The sequence below is a fragment of the Excalfactoria chinensis genome, chromosome 1 (genome assembly GCF_039878825.1).
Source record: "Excalfactoria chinensis isolate bCotChi1 chromosome 1, bCotChi1.hap2, whole genome shotgun sequence".
In the NCBI taxonomy this organism is placed as follows: Eukaryota; Metazoa; Chordata; class Aves; order Galliformes; family Phasianidae; genus Excalfactoria; species Excalfactoria chinensis.
Genome location: NC_092825.1, coordinates 145,676,385 through 145,691,813, shown reverse-complemented (window position 1 = coordinate 145,691,813; position 15,429 = coordinate 145,676,385). Strand labels below are relative to the sequence as shown.

General features: G+C 40.2%; 1 protein-coding gene across 2 annotated transcripts in view; it reads left to right on the top strand.

The window, feature by feature from the left end:
* UCHL3 (ubiquitin C-terminal hydrolase L3) overlaps nucleotides 1-15,429 on the top strand; it is a 40,559-nt gene continuing 25,130 nt past the window's right edge. Inside the window, exons 1-6 of one of the 2 annotated variants that reach the window (XM_072333248.1) lie at nucleotides 1-161; nucleotides 307-318; nucleotides 9,048-9,176; nucleotides 11,315-11,471; nucleotides 11,837-11,922; nucleotides 12,816-12,863. In XM_072333248.1, coding sequence (XP_072189349.1) covers nucleotides 120-161; nucleotides 307-318; nucleotides 9,048-9,176; nucleotides 11,315-11,471; nucleotides 11,837-11,922; nucleotides 12,816-12,863 — 474 coding nt within the window. In that variant the 5' untranslated portion in view covers nucleotides 1-119. Of the gene's footprint in view, nucleotides 162-306; nucleotides 319-523; nucleotides 547-9,047; nucleotides 9,177-11,314; nucleotides 11,472-11,836; nucleotides 11,923-12,815; nucleotides 12,864-15,429 lie in introns of those variants that run through there. The other variant, XM_072333254.1, reaches the window with a different exon arrangement.

The window sequence follows — 15,429 nt, the reverse complement described above, 5'->3', positions numbered from 1 at the left end:
CGAGAGGGTTGCTTTGCCCCGCGGCTTCCCCCGGTTTCTCTCGGCTTGGTGGCGCGGCCCCGGGTCAGCGCTGAGGCGAGGCGGCGCCGGGCGCTGTCAGCATCGTGCTGCCCTCCGCCATGGAGCCGCATCGCTGGCTGCCGTTGGAGGCCAACCCCGACGTGAGTGGTGCGGGGTTGGCGGTGAGGGGAAGGGCGCTGTCTGGGGGGGCGGGTACGGCGTGGGGGTGCTGGTGGCTGGGGGTGGGTGCCGGCTCTCAGGCTCCACTGTGCTCGTAACCCTTCTCCGTTTCTTCTTTTTTTTCAGGTCACCAACCAGGTAAGCTCCTTCTGTCGGAGGTAGCGCGGTTCCCCTGCGGCTCATTTTCTTGTGGCAGAGGCTCCTGCCTCCCCAGAGAGAGGAGGGCTTCCGCCTTCTGATGCCGGGCCTTCGGGAACCTCCAGGGAAGCCGCTGAGCGTGTGAGGTGCAGTGTAAGGACCCTTGGTAAAAGGAGCAGGGAACACATGTGTTGTGCAGCAGGGTGGTGGTCGGGATGTTAACGTAAGGTAATCCCTGATGGGTGGATGGGTTGAGGGTGGGTTTTGCCTTATTTTTTTCTTATTACAACATTATGGTTTTATATAGCAATTTTGGGTATGCACGTGATGACTTTGTGGGCTAGTGTGGATCTGCTTATGTTGCCGTGTTGCAGTCTTCTTTAATTGATAATAAGAAATGATATATATACAATATTTACACTTACTCATGACTGTATCGGTGTAGTTATACTTGGTTTTGTCAACACAGTCAAATCCACACTTAAAAAAGGAAATGTGGTTTATCCAGCACTTACAGTCTTTTGTGAACACACGAAGGGAAAAAAACCCGTAATGTGGCCCTGCATTGCACTTAACCATCATTCTGAATATCTTTATCAAGCACAGGAGGTCAGATGTTGATCCTGGTAGGCTTATTGATTTTGCTGTGGATGAGTTTGAGTCAAAATGTTATAAAGCTTCAAGCAGCAAGGTGACGTTCTTAGAACTGATTTTATGATTCTTACGTTGTCAGTGCTGTGGAACAACTCCAGAAGCTTTTAATCCCAGCCTTGAGATAAAATTAGCAACCCTTCCTGTGAGCTTTACTTTCCTTGCTTCAGATTTAAAAAAAATAAAAATATTGAAATTCAGAGGTTAAATTCCAGTTTGGAGGAAAACAATTATAAGGGCCAGAGAAATTGCAGTTCTTCTGTTCTTTTTTTCTCACCTTCCAGATGCTGGGGTGAGTTAATCATGGTACGAATAAAGTCTTAATCAGCTGTGTACTAGGAATCAAGGAGGAACTTCTTTACAGTGAGGGTGACGGAGCACTGGAACAGGCTGCCCAGCGAGGTGGTGGAGTCTCCTTCTCTGGAGATATTCAAGTCCCGCCTGGATGACTACCTGTGCAACATGGTGTAGGGAGCCTGCTTTGGCAGGGGGGTTGGACTCTATGATCTCTAGAGGTCCCTTCCAACCCCTACAATTCTGTGATTCTGTGAGGAAGAGCAAGTAACTTCTGTCCAAATCCTGTATAGTTGTCTTGTTCCTATATGGAACAAAATCCTACAAGAATATTAAAGTAATTGTGCTTTTTCTCAAAGCCCCTCTTGCTCATAGGCTTTGCATCCACGACAGATGATATCAGTTCACTGTGGAGGATCATGGATATGTGAAGTTCGGTTCACAAGGATTCTCTTGCTAGTATTTATCTTTAGATAAGTGAGATTTTCTCTCTTAATGTGTTTTTCCAGCCTTAACTGAGCAGCAATTGTAGTTTCTTAGAATTTTAGGCTGAGGCATATCTTTTACTTGGAAAAAAAGAAGAAGAAAAAAGGTCTCTATTTAAGAGGAGTACACTAAGCACCATTAGTCATGGGCTTTTCTTTAAATCTTATTTTTGTATTGGTAACCTGTATAACAACAAGACTTAGTCACCAGTTATTCATATCCTGCCTGTGTTTAAAACAATAATAGTAATAACTTGCTTCAAATGAGATTACGAACGCGTCTTGAAATAATCCTGTTAATTGCAAGGACAGATTCTGTCTGTTTGGGTTTTTTGGGGGTTCAGATGTGTGTCACTTTGTACTCTACTGTAGAATTCTGAAGGATGAAAATAATGTGGTATATTTCTTATGGCTGTTTATGTCTCTAGAAATAAGTTAATATGCACATCTTCTGTGGACCTTCAGCCATCTGCTTCTTTGTGGGCTTTTTTCCTTCTTGTGTTTACTTGTGTGTTTTAGATTTTTAATGTCATTTTATTTATTTTACTTGAGTATTAGATTGTTCTTAGAACATACTGCTCATGATACTGTTGTCAGGTGCGATAATGAACTTTTAAAATGAAATTCCACAACTTTAACATGCATGGATTCTTAAGTGTTACATTGTGATCAGAACTTCTTCATTTGTAAACCCTTCTTTTCGCAAATACATTGGAATTATGTAAAGATCTGGAAATTGGCTGGTAAAGATAAATATGAATAATCTTTCTTAGCTTTAAAAATTTCTAACGGCAGTGACTAATTCAGAGTATACTGCCATCTATCTCACGGAATTGCTTGATATAGTAGGGACCTTAAAGAATAATCTGCTTTCAACCTCCTTGCCATGGGCAGAGCTGCCACTCACCAGCTCAGGCTGACCAGGGCCCCAGCCAACCTGGTCTTGAGCACCTCCAGGGGTTGGGCATCCAAAGCTTCTCTGGGCAGCTGTGGCAGTACCTCACCACCCTCTGAGTAAGAGTTTCTGCCCAGCATTGAACCTAAATCTCCTTTGTTTAGTTTAGAACCATTCCCCCTTGTCATACTGCTCAGAACTTGTAAGAAGTTGATCCCCCTTGTGTTTATAAGATCCCTTCAAGTACTGGAAGGCTACAATGAGGCTTTCCTGGAGTCTTCTCCAGGCTTAACAAGCCCAACCCCTTCAACCTTTCTTCATAGGAGCAGTGCTGTAGCCCTCTGATCATCCTTTTGGCTTTCCCTGGACTTGCTCCAACAGCTCCACATTCTTCCTGTGTTGGGAGCCCTAGACTTGGATCCTGTAGTCTAGATGGGGTCTCACAAGATCAGAGTAGAGGAGGACAATGGCGTCTCACTCTGCTGGCCACTAAAAACCCTAGGTTCTTTTCCTTGGGGTTGCTCTTGATGAGTTGTTCTCCCAGTCTGTGCACGTATCTGGGACTATTGCTTCTTGGCCATCTGGGTAAGGTTGAGTGTAGTGTAGTAAATACATATGGCAGTGCTGATTTGTCACAATATGCTCTTTTTTCTCCACTTCAGCAGTCTGATGGAATAGATTACAGAGTATCATCAGTTCACCTTCAATGTAGAAAGAGTTGATCATTCAGCAGTTGCAAAGCTCTAGTTTCTGAACAGTGATGTTAGGAAAACTTGGGGCTGCAAGTGACTTTTGCTGCCTTTATTCATGAATGTCTCCTGAAACTCCTGCTGAGGGGAATCAAAGAAAGTGGCTTTATTTGCCCACTGCTTATTAAATGGTATCTGCATATCTTTTTCTTAGTTTCTTCTACCACCAAAACCAAGCTAGACTACTTATAAACATTGGGAGTGAAAAGATCAGATGTAAGCTCGTTTCTCCACTTCAGTTTGGCTTGCAATGCATGATCACTTTCATAATAAGTGTGGATAAACAGATAAGTAGTATTGGTAGATAAATTTGTCTTTCTTGTTCTCCCATGTTCTGAGAAACATCCTTGCTTCCTGGGTGAGATACAGTGCCACCAACTCATGCCTTTGTTACGAGTAGATAGTGCTGATTGACTGCAGCTGATCATGAAGCTCAAGCAGCTCCTTCAGGTAGTGCAGTTAAAGTATGCAAGTTTGACTATAGAGCAAATAGAGCTTATTTTCCAGGTTTTAATTACCTTCCAGTATAGTTTTCAGGCCTTTGGTTCCACTTTTAATCCTTTAATGCAGTGAGAGTAAGCTACAAGAATAAATCTAGTATGTGGACTTTCTTGACACCTGTGACTTTTTGTGGGAGTTAAAGATCACAAAATACAGAATGAATGACAGAAACTGGATAAAGCCATTCCTTCTCCAGTCAGGGACCACATTTCTCAAGGGCACAAATACAGAGATTAGTTAATTATCTTAGGAAATGAGCTTTACTTTTCCTACAGGGTCCTCTGTTTTATGAAGTGTGTTTGTAACTCTGTCATGCAAGCTTTTCCAAATGAAAACCATGCTGACTGTAATCTCTGGAAGAGCAGCACCTGCAGTTCCTGAAGTGTATTGATGGTGGAGGTTTTCACAAGTGAGCTACAGTATTGGAATGAAGGCGCTTGTGATGTGCAGATGTATTTTTCCCAGCATAATGCGATTGCCTCTTGTGAATCACTGACCTGATGGCTCCACCTCAGGACTCAGCCTCAGAGCTTTCTGAAGCTTTTGGTCACTGAGAATGGTTTCAGAGGAAATCCCAGTCAGCTACCAAGTCCAGATTACTGTGTTACACATTGAATTGCTGTCTGTGTGTTGATCTGGTCCTGGTTCAAAGGCACAACGATGCCTGGTCATAACGAGTGCAAAGATTCAAAACTGCTTGGTGGATTGCATTGGAAATATGTAACTTTTATTGTGAAGACAAGGAGCTCTAACTGTGAGCACAGCTTTTTTAAACACACTGAAGAAACAGAACTCACCTGTGAGAAGAGTTTTCTGGGTATATCATATTTTAAATCAAATTGATCTTTTTTTCATGACAAGATTCAAATAATTTATAAATGTTATTATAATTGAGCTATATTCCTTGAGTTTTATTGTGAGGTATTGAAATAATGTTTGAGGATAGTAAAGAACTTGCAGTAGATGGTGAACTTCCCAAGCAAGAATATTATAGTAGGTACCTTTTGTTTCAGTTAGACTGTATTGTGGCGACTCTAAATGGGGAGCTGTTGGTAAAGAAGAATAAAGCACTTCAGAGGTTGATTGGGCATTCATAGGGTTGTGGCACACTGGAACAGGTTGCTCAAGGAGGCTGTGAATGCCCCAACCATGTAGGTGTTCAAAGTCAGGCTGGATTGGCTCTGGGCAGCCTGGTCTGGTGGTTGGTGACCCTTGCACATAGCAGGGAGGTTGAAACTAGGTGATCTTTGAGGTCCTTTTCAACCCAGGCTTCTCTGTGGTTCTATGTTAGGAGTTTGACCTGCAGTATAGAACTTAAGTTTCTACAGCTGTTTGTATATTGTCATTTCACTAGTGATCTTGAAGATGCTTTCTCTAAACCATATTGAAAAGTTTTCTCTTTATTTAAACTCCATAAATGCTGTAGTGAAAGAATTAAGAAGTGCATCCTTACAATGCCTGAACAATACAATACTGAGATCTAACATAACAGGTTTATTATAAAATATCTCCAAAAATTATACACAAAGGAATTAAAAGCAAACTATTGTGCATTATTAAACCAATCTATATCACACATACTAAGAATTGGTTACTTAGCTAAATAGAACCTTCTATTTGTAGGCTTATATAAATTGTAATGTAAGGGATTTTCTGTTGATTTCATTTTTTTAGGTAGGTATCTTTTTGTTTTGTTGGGTTTTTGCATTCTTTCACATTATCTTGCAAAATAATAAACAGTGTTTTCTCAGTTTCACAGTTCCCACAATTACTCTGAGTAACAGCAGCAAAGGTGTTCACATGTAACAGTGTGAAGTGTTGTTATTTCTTTCCTTAAAGTACTGGCTATAAACTGCAGTTTCATTCCCATAGCGAACTTAAGGATATGAATGTATTCTATTGTCTTGCCTCCCTTGTAGTAGATGTTCTGTGGTGTTGTTGATTTAAAACAAAGCCAAGTTTTCTCTTCTTAATAGAAGGGATCTTTTGTCAGGAGGGAGACAGTTCTTCTATTTTGTTTTAAAAAAATAGATGCTTCTCATATATCTTGCAGGCTTATCTATGTTAATATGAATCTATTTAAGTGTGGAATAACTGCTGCTTAATTCTCATGTGTGTGAATCTGTTCACTGGGTAAATTATGGAAGAAAGAAAGAGAAAGGCGGATTACATAATGACTATTTACATGGGTGGATAGTGATAGGACAAGGGGGAATGGTTTTAAATTGAGATGGGAGGTTTAGGTTAGATATTAGGAGGAAGTTTTTCACACAGAGGGTGGTGACGCACTGGAACAGGTTGCTCAAGAAGGCTGTGGATGCCTCATCCCTGGAGGCATTCAAGGCCAGGCTGGATGTGGCTCTGGGCAGCCTGGTTTGGTGGTTGGTGACCCTGCACGTAGTAGGGGGTTGAAACTAAATGATCATTGTGGTCCTTTTCAACCCAGGCCATTCTACGATTGTATGACTTGGGTTCGCTCTTCTCAGGCTTCTTAAACATCCTCTCTGCAGGTGTATTGACAAATAGATTTCCTCAGGTAGTGTTGGGTGGGATGCATGATGAATTGTTTAAAATTCAAGCACTTGGGTTTTAGATTATGGTGCAGGAGCGGGATTGTGGAACTCAGAGACGACTCAATGTGAGTTAGCAACTTAGTACAACTTTATTATGGCGCAAACAACCTTTTACACCCTCCAACAGCAGTCGTGGCATAACACAATTGGATAACCCCAACACGGCACAACAAATGATTGGCTGCCTTTCACTCCCAACTGAACAGTTTAACAATACCCCGACACCATGACAACTCGAGACCCTCACTGCCTGGTCTCCACCCCTCTGCCTCGCAAAGCCTTCTCACAAGGTCATTATGTCCTTGAAGCCATCATGTCCTCTCTGACTCCCATTGAAGAGTGACATTTAAGTTTTTAATTAAGCATGCGGAAAGACTTCTAACAGACAAACTATTGTTACTAATAAACTCATAAAACAATTCTGATCAGTTAAGTATCGAAGACCTATCAAACACATTTGAAACAGACTGTAGACCAAGACAGAAATCTGACTGGTTAACAGAATTGGCCCATGTTACCCTTACATTCATTCGAGGCTCGATCTCGTGAATGGTTGCACCTGTCTGACTCAGGAACAGGAGGATAAAACCTGGCTGCTTCAGACTGTAACCTGTTTTCTGCAACCGTATTTTCTAACTGCTGTAGCAATTTCCAATCAAAATTAACATATCAGACCACCTAGCCTTCATCTTCATGTTGATGAACCACAGGGAATGCATGTTGTATAACTCCCCAGTCACACCCCATTCACCTTCTAGCGCTGCGTCGCAAAACAGCTAACCACTCCCGCCCCGGGGTACATCGCTGCAGCCGCCCCCTGTCCCCCCCAGCTCACCGCGGTGAATACGCGTCCTCGTTGGGGTGAGGAGCTTACGGCCGAAACTCAGGCGGGGGCTCTGGCGACACGGGCAGGGTAGTAGGCGCCGTCGCAGGATCCGGCGTGCCAGACGCCGCGGCAGGATGGCGTGCTGACACCTCAGGGACGGTCGGCGTGGGGCCGGGACCGACGAGCCTGACGCCTTCCCGTCGCCTCTTGCGTTTAGGATCTGCACGGTTGCTGAGCGGTAGCACGTTGCATATAGTAGCGTTTCAAACAGTTAGGAACCTCCCGCCAGGGAGCCTGCAGTTTCTTAGCATGTTTCTGTTCGACTAAAATTGCGTCCCACAGATCATCCCCGAATGCCCGCCACTCCCTGACTTCAAAAAGGGCGGCATTCAAGTCCTTAAACTGCTCTTTAGCCCGACCTGCCGCGACCAGCGCCGACAGCGTTTTGGCCGGGAGCTTCACCCCCCGCTTCTCTAAGAAGCTTTGTAATAAAGACAGGGCTACCTCAAGCTCCATGTCGCTCGTCAGTTGCAGCTTCGGTGCACTCCCGGCCGCCGTCCTTTCCCCCGCGGCACACTTCCCGATCGTTCCTTGGTTGTCCTCAAGCGCGACCGGGTCCCTGTTCGGGCGCCATTTTGCGGGAGCGGGATTGTGGAACTCAGAGACGACTCAATATGAATTAGCAACTGAGTAGAACTTTATCACGGCATGAACAGCCTTTTATACCCTCCAACAGCAGTCGTGGCATAATACGATTGGATAACCCCGACACGGCACAACAAATGATTGGCTGCCTTTCACCCCCAACTAAACAGTTTAACAATACCCCGACACCATGACAACTCGAGACCCTCGCGGCCTGGTCTCCATCCCTCTGCCTCACAAAGCCTCCTCACAAGGTCGTTATGTCCTTGATGTCATCATGTCCTCCCTGTTCTCTCAACCAACTCCCAGCATTATGGTTGTCCAAGTTTAATAGATCTTATAGTTGCTCTTTCTTCCCTTCTTAAGTAGCAGTGTGCTAGGTAACAAATCCAAAATCACTTGTTGCGTTTTGGTACCTAGCTGTAGCACAGGAGAGATGACAGCAAAGCTTTTAACTTAAATTCCTTTCAGAAGTTCTAAAGAAGCAACAGAGAATTACTTGAAGAGATGTGATTATTACTTTATCTATTTCAAAGTATGTTACTCTGTCATAGTTTCAAAGGATTCTTGATTTCAAGGAATGTAAAAGGGTGTTTTGAAATGTACACTTAGGAAAAAGTGTGTTCTTGTCTCTGTTCATAAAACCATCAACAACCCCAGCTTTAAATTACTGATGCCCAATACCTCCAATATAGGGAACCGGCACCAGATATTCTGAACGACTCATGGTGTGAAGTAACATCATGAGTTTCTTCATTTATACTCTAACCTGTGGTTTCCACTTAAAGTGAATAAAGTGACCAAAAAAGACCCCAAAACAAAAAAACAACTTTCAGAATAGGTTTAATGCCTTAGTAAATAGTACTTGTTTCTTCTTATTCATAAAGCTTTTTAAGCTTTATATATGACATGTAAAACATGGGGAGTTTGTGTGTCTTTATCAGAACTATTCAGCCTGATTTAGCACAATTTAATTTTTTTATTTTTTTTTTTAATTCTAAGATTTTGGGAAGTTCATGATAATGCATTGTATTTCACATTGTAAATGCTTAATTATGCTTATGTATGTTTGACTACTCACTTAATATTACTCTGTGTCTTCTTTTCCAGTTTCTCAAGCAGTTAGGTATACATCCTGACTGGCAATTTGTAGATGTCTATGGTATGGAACCAGAACTGCTTAGCATGGTGCCAAGACCTGTATGTGCAGTGCTTCTTCTCTTTCCAATAACAGAGAAGGTAAATGTTTATTTAATAATGAGATGACCACTTTTGTTGTAAGCGAAATGGGAATGATTTGTTGGGTTGGGGTTTGAGTAGCCTGATTTAGTGGAGGATAGCCCTGGCCATGGCAGAGAGGTTGGAATTAGAAGATTTTTCGTGTTCCTTCTAACCCAAACTGTTATGTGAACCTTGTGCCTTGGTGTCAAAATCAAAATGAGACTGAAACGTTATTCAGAGACTTCTTGATTAGAAACAAACAACAGGATGCTTCTTTCAGAACTTTCTTTTGATAACCTTCTGTGCATATTTCCAGTTTATCTTCAAGTGTTTTAATCGGAGTGGGGAAGGAGAGAAACTTTATGTAATTTTCTCTTGCAGACAATTCAGAATTTGAAAATGCACTCTGAAAAGGCACAGTTCTGCTACTTTTAGCAGAAAGCCTCAATAGCAGGAGCAAAGTAAGAGGTGAAGTGTGGAATATTATCAGTTGCAAGTATTCCTTGAGTTTCTGTTTTCTTCACTGACAAAACTTCAGTCATCAATTCTATCATCAAGTACCAGTATGGCTTTTATTTCTTGGACACTTGGGGTCTATTTTTAAGGTGTAAGAGTATATATCTATATTTACTGCTTACTCCCACCCATTCTTTTCCCCTCAGTATATATCAGTTTGCTTTTAGGGCCGGATACTCTTGTCAGCATACAGATAATCTTAGGGTTATTGTCTAGGTTAAAGATTAATGACTTGCTTCGTCTGCATTGTAGGTTGTAGACAGTGTGAATTAGAGTGAGCACTGGGCATTTTCAGCCTGTTCCAGTGAATGTGCATCAAGGCAGTGTTCAAGGAGAGTCTGGATAGGGAGCTAGGAGATATGGTTTAGGGGTTTTCTGTAGGTATGGTAAAGGGAGGACGGTTGGACTAGATGATCTTATAGGTCCTTTCCAACCTTGGGATTCTATGATTCTAAGGGATAGCCCATGCTGGAAGCAAACTCTTGAGATGATCTGGGTCAATCCTTGCTCAAAATTTATGTATTTTTAGTATTCACAGCAATTTTTATTTATCTATTTATTTATTTATTTATTTTGACAGGGAGTGATTGGAAGCTGTATTACTTCTCTAATCTGATCTGTATGATACATTTCATGACATTTTTTCCTTAATGAAAACTTTCCTTATTCATTTGTTGATAAGTGGTTTCAATTTAAAATGTTTTCTGAATGCACTTTCTATTACTTAGAACATTCAGAACATTGAGATAAGCTGCATCATGCAATCCATATGCTGGAAACATTTGTCTGCTACTGACTGAGAAAATTTTCATATGTTCCTCACTCTGTTCAACATTCAAACTTTACAGTCATCATAATTACATAAAAAGTCCATCTATGTCAGTATTTTGTGCCTGCAGATGGTCTAAGCTAGGCAAAAGGAGGAAATAGCAGAATCTTCTATAACATTTACATTGGGTTTGTTGTCTGTTTAATCATCCTTTTCTGTTTAAGGTGGCATCTTGGGAGGGAAAAAAACCCGCTGCACAACAAAACAGATTTTCTTTGCTCACTCTTAATCAATGATGAGCTTTACAGTAGTATTTGAGATTGTCGAATCAAACTAAATGGTCTTTATTACTACAGAAAAGTAAATGTTTACCTTATGATCATGGCTTTTAAAGAGCCATTTTAAGGCTGTGAGCATTATACGAATCTTACTTAACATTCCTGGAAAAAAGTGCAATATATAAAGATGGAACTTGTAAGAATGCGTCATACTGGTTAAACATCTGAAATACTACAGTTTGCTTGATGGTGCTTTTGAAACCTCTATCCTTAAGAACTTGTGGTTGGTATAAAGAGAGATGATGACAGGTGCTCAGATCAAGGAAATACTTAGAACATTCTTGACATGCTGTCAGATAACACACATTTCGAAGTGACCATTTAAGTGTTACTTCTTTTTTTTCCTGATATAGATATGATGCTGAGCTTTTCAGTTGAGCAAGTCTACGTAAGCTGGTTTTACCACCTCTGTTAAGAGTTGCAAGATAGGTTTTGGTTTTATGGGGCAGCTGTTACTTATGCAAAGTTGTTTTGCTTGGATGATATAGCCAGTATCTATATGGTTTGTGAAAATTCTAAAACTTTCATCCTAGTATGAGACCTTCAGAACAGAAGAAGAGGAGAGGATAAAAGCTAAGGGGCAAGATGTCAAATCATCAGTGTATTTCATGAAGCAAACCATCAACAATGCTTGTGGGACAATTGGGCTAATTCATGCTATTGCCAACAACAGAGAGAAAATGAACTTTGGTAAGCATTATTTGGTTGCTTGCTTGTTTTTTGTGATATTGCTGTTTGTTTGTTTTTTTCTCTTACTACTGGGGAAGGTATTAAGGGACTGATGGGTTGTGTCCTATTTTCTCTGTGCATCTCCGCTGAAAGGACGCTTCTGCCTATAATTATAAAACCAGTTTTTCGCACTAATTCAAGTGTAGAGCACTCAAAACGTTTCAATCTGCAGCAGGTAGCAATTCTTCTTGCAGTAGGCGTTTGTGTTGTAAGTGTAATTGTATCTTTAAATCTTTTGTTGGATTTAAGCAATCTGTAAGATTTGATGATGTAGGAGCTAAAGCATGATACAAAGTATGTTAATGTGTCTTCTTTTTATATTTAAGAAACCAATTCATCACTGAAGAAGTTCCTAGAAGATTCTTTATCTATGACTCCTGAAGAGAGGGCCAAATATCTAGAAACTTACGAAGTTAGTATCTTTCTCTTTTTTTTTCTTTTTAAGCAATTTAAGAATTATTTGCATGAGCAAGTACTATCCTTGGGGCTTGATCCAGTGAATTGCTTAAACAGTCAGAGTTTGTGTGAGCTTGTGATCAGATAGTTGCTGCAAAAATACGTGCTTTGGTAGTTTGAAGTATTTCTACCTGCCAGCAGAGTGGACTGAAAGGACAGTCCTGCCTCCTCCTTCCATTTATGCCTTTAGCTGTAGCACCCAAGGGACCAGTTCAACTGAAATATAATCTCTCTTCACTCATCATTGCTGACAATTAGATGAGTGAACAGATAGTGTGGTTAGTTTGATCATTATTAGTGCTGATTTAGAGGATGTGATGGAAGATCTGTGTGCTGACGGAAAGTCAGAACAGTGCTGTTGCTCATGATGGTAATGACCACCTGTCAAAATGAATAACCTAATGACTTCCAAATCATGAGTTCAGTTCAACCTTATTGAGGTGCTCTTGGGAATAAGGATGTTAAATACAAGTGAGGGAAGTACTAACAAGCAGGAACGGTAGAGATTTGATGAAATGTTCCGCAGAAGTGCTGGACACAAGATGTCCAATTTCAGCTTCTACCTGAGCGCTGTGCTTACTTAAGCCAGGAACTCATTCTTCACCACTGTTTTCTGTGTGTTAAAGGGCAATTACAAACTGTCAGGTGTTTGAGTTGAATTGAATCTGATGAAATTTTTCTTTGGAAGTGGAGATTGTTTCTTGTCTAATTTCTTTACCTGTCTATTGTAAGCACTGAACAAAAGAACTTACAGCTGTGGCATTTGATTAAAAAGAAGAGTATACATTGATTCTTAAAGTAATTTAAGCACTTTATTTAAAATCTGATTGAAATGTACTTTAATTTTAGGCAATTCGTGTCACTCATGAATCCAGTGCCCATGAAGGTCAGACTGAGGTATTCATTTTGTCTTGTTTTCTATGTTTAACGCATTTGTTAATAGCTACTTTGAGTGGAATATGATAGAGTTTAAAACAAGCATATTAAAGATTTATTGGGAAACTGAGGTTATTGCTTAGTTTGCAGAACTGCATCAGTCAGCAATTAGGGCATGAAATGAAATACTATTGTGGAGAAAACAAATGCACAGGAAGCTTTACAGGCTTTGTAAGGCCTTTCTATAATACAGATGATGTCTTCAATGTTTATTTCATTATAAAAGAGACAGAAATTGTGCTTTAATGAAAGCTGGGATTAAGACATTGTGATGTACAATCCACAGCAGCCATACAAATTAAATGAACGTTGTGTAAGAGTTTGAAATGTTTTAGTTCAGTAAAAGAAATACTACAGAACTCACGTTGTTTGTGAATAGATATTACTTCAGATGAATTTTCAGTAATAGATACATTCATAAACTTTTTATCCCAAAAGATTGAGTGCCATAAAATAAACCAACAAAGAAATAAAGATCTATGTTTTGGAACAAAGAGATTTAATTTGCTGCTTGATCATTTCTGCACAATGCTCCTTTATGTATGGTTAAAACCATTCCTTTTTTAGCTGTCAGGGAGCTGTGTATGCTCCATGTTATACTTTGCAGTACTTCATCAAATATAGGAACAGAACCTCAAAAATTAAGTCAATTTTGAAAGGATCTGTGTAACACATTTATTTTCACTGAGCTGTGAGATTGATACTGAGTAAAAAAACTGACCTTGATGAAGTTTTGTGAAGGAGTGTATTTGGTGTTTTCTCTTTGGCTGTTTGTTTTTGATTATTTTTTGGGAGAGAGGGAAGTTTACTAAAGTTCCCGTGGCAGTTGGTTTGTTTTCAGGCTCAAAAGCAGAACATCTCTGTCAGTCAGAGAAGGCATACACAGGTTTAACATTCAGCATTTTCTGTCCCTACTCATACTAAGTCAGTTCCCTATCTTTCTAGTTCAGATTTCAGTATCTGTTATACAGCAGAAAAATTGATTAGGTTGTTGGTAGCACTGCCTTGTCTGTCTGTGACTTCAGTGGCTCATCTACTTCCTTTTTTCTTCTTTTGAAGTACAGTGGGTGAAGCTTTTTTTCTTCTTATGGCTTGTGGTGTATGTCCTACACACTGCAGTAAAAAGCAAAGCAGACCTTTCTGCTTCCCCTCATCCCACCATCTGGAAACCTGTACTTAATCAAAGTGAAGAGTGGGTGAGACTTAAGATAATTGTTTTAATCATTTCTAATATTGATATTCATCTTCCTTTATGGTAGTATGAGTTGTGTAGTTTTTTTTTTTAACCCTTCTGAACTTTCTCTAAATCAATCAGGGAGGGTTCTGCATTTCAATAAGATGTTTGTACAGCTTCAGATTTCTCTTCATCTTCTAAATGAGAGACTTCAAATATTCTGGTCTCTTCAGATAGTCCTTTTGCAGGTATTCTTGCCGATCTCAGTAATAGTGGGCAGTTATGGAGGTTATTCTACACATTGCTAAAGACTGACTTTTTTACTTAGACACTTGTGAAACTAAATAACTTATTTAGTTGCTTTGGTATACTGTGATATTGATCCAGGGAATACTTTGTCTGTGTACTTTTACAGAAACTATGGAATGAGTGGAAAAGAGGATGCAAGGGCAATATAATTCCTGAGTGTCTCTATAAGGATTCAGGAAGCTTCTAAGTAAGAATAGAATCCACCAATAAGGTTAATTTCTTAGCCTTCCACAAATTAATTGGATTCCTGGTTGAAGTCACACAAGTGAAGGAATTGCTTTGCTTTCAAGTACAGTTCTTTATAAGCAAAGCAAAATATGTGAAATGTGAATATACTGTCAGATGTAATGTAGGGTTGAGCGTGAGTTAATCTTATAGTCTGTTCCCTTCAGTGGAACCCTATAACTGTTGCTGTTTCATGTAATGATGGAGGGATTGATGAACAGCGTGATCTTGTAGATGCTGATGTTAATGTCTGCAGGTCATTTAAGGATGTTGATCTGTCATGCAGGGTAAGTTTCTCACACTCTTGGATGAAGAAAGAAGAGAATCTCATTCCTCCTTCATATCTGTTATTACTAGGATTGTTTTCCTGGGAATTTAAACCTCCTTTCAGAGCATTGGAAAAGAATATGTTTTCCTTCCTAAATATTTTGGGTTCTGTTCCACACTTCCCACCACTTAATAGCAAAGATGCTTTTCATGCAAATCTCTCCTTTGAATAAAATGGCTTATGTAGTTGCTTAACAGTCATTGCAAACAAAAAGTCCTTTCCAGGTGTCATACAGAATTAAGAGAGTGAGCTGGCTTACTATTTCAACATGAATAACTTAATTGAATAACTTGGCTTGTGTAGTTCTTAAGAGCAACCTGCTCTGCAAGTAGTTCTGTGCTTCAAATAGGTGTTGCATTCTGCTGTCAACTCAAATTCTTCTGCAGACGTTGCTTAAACTCAGCAATGAATAGAATCACTTCCCAAAATGTGAAGTATGGCAGTCAGATTTGCTGATTTAGGTAAGAGACTGCTACTGCTTTCAAGGCACT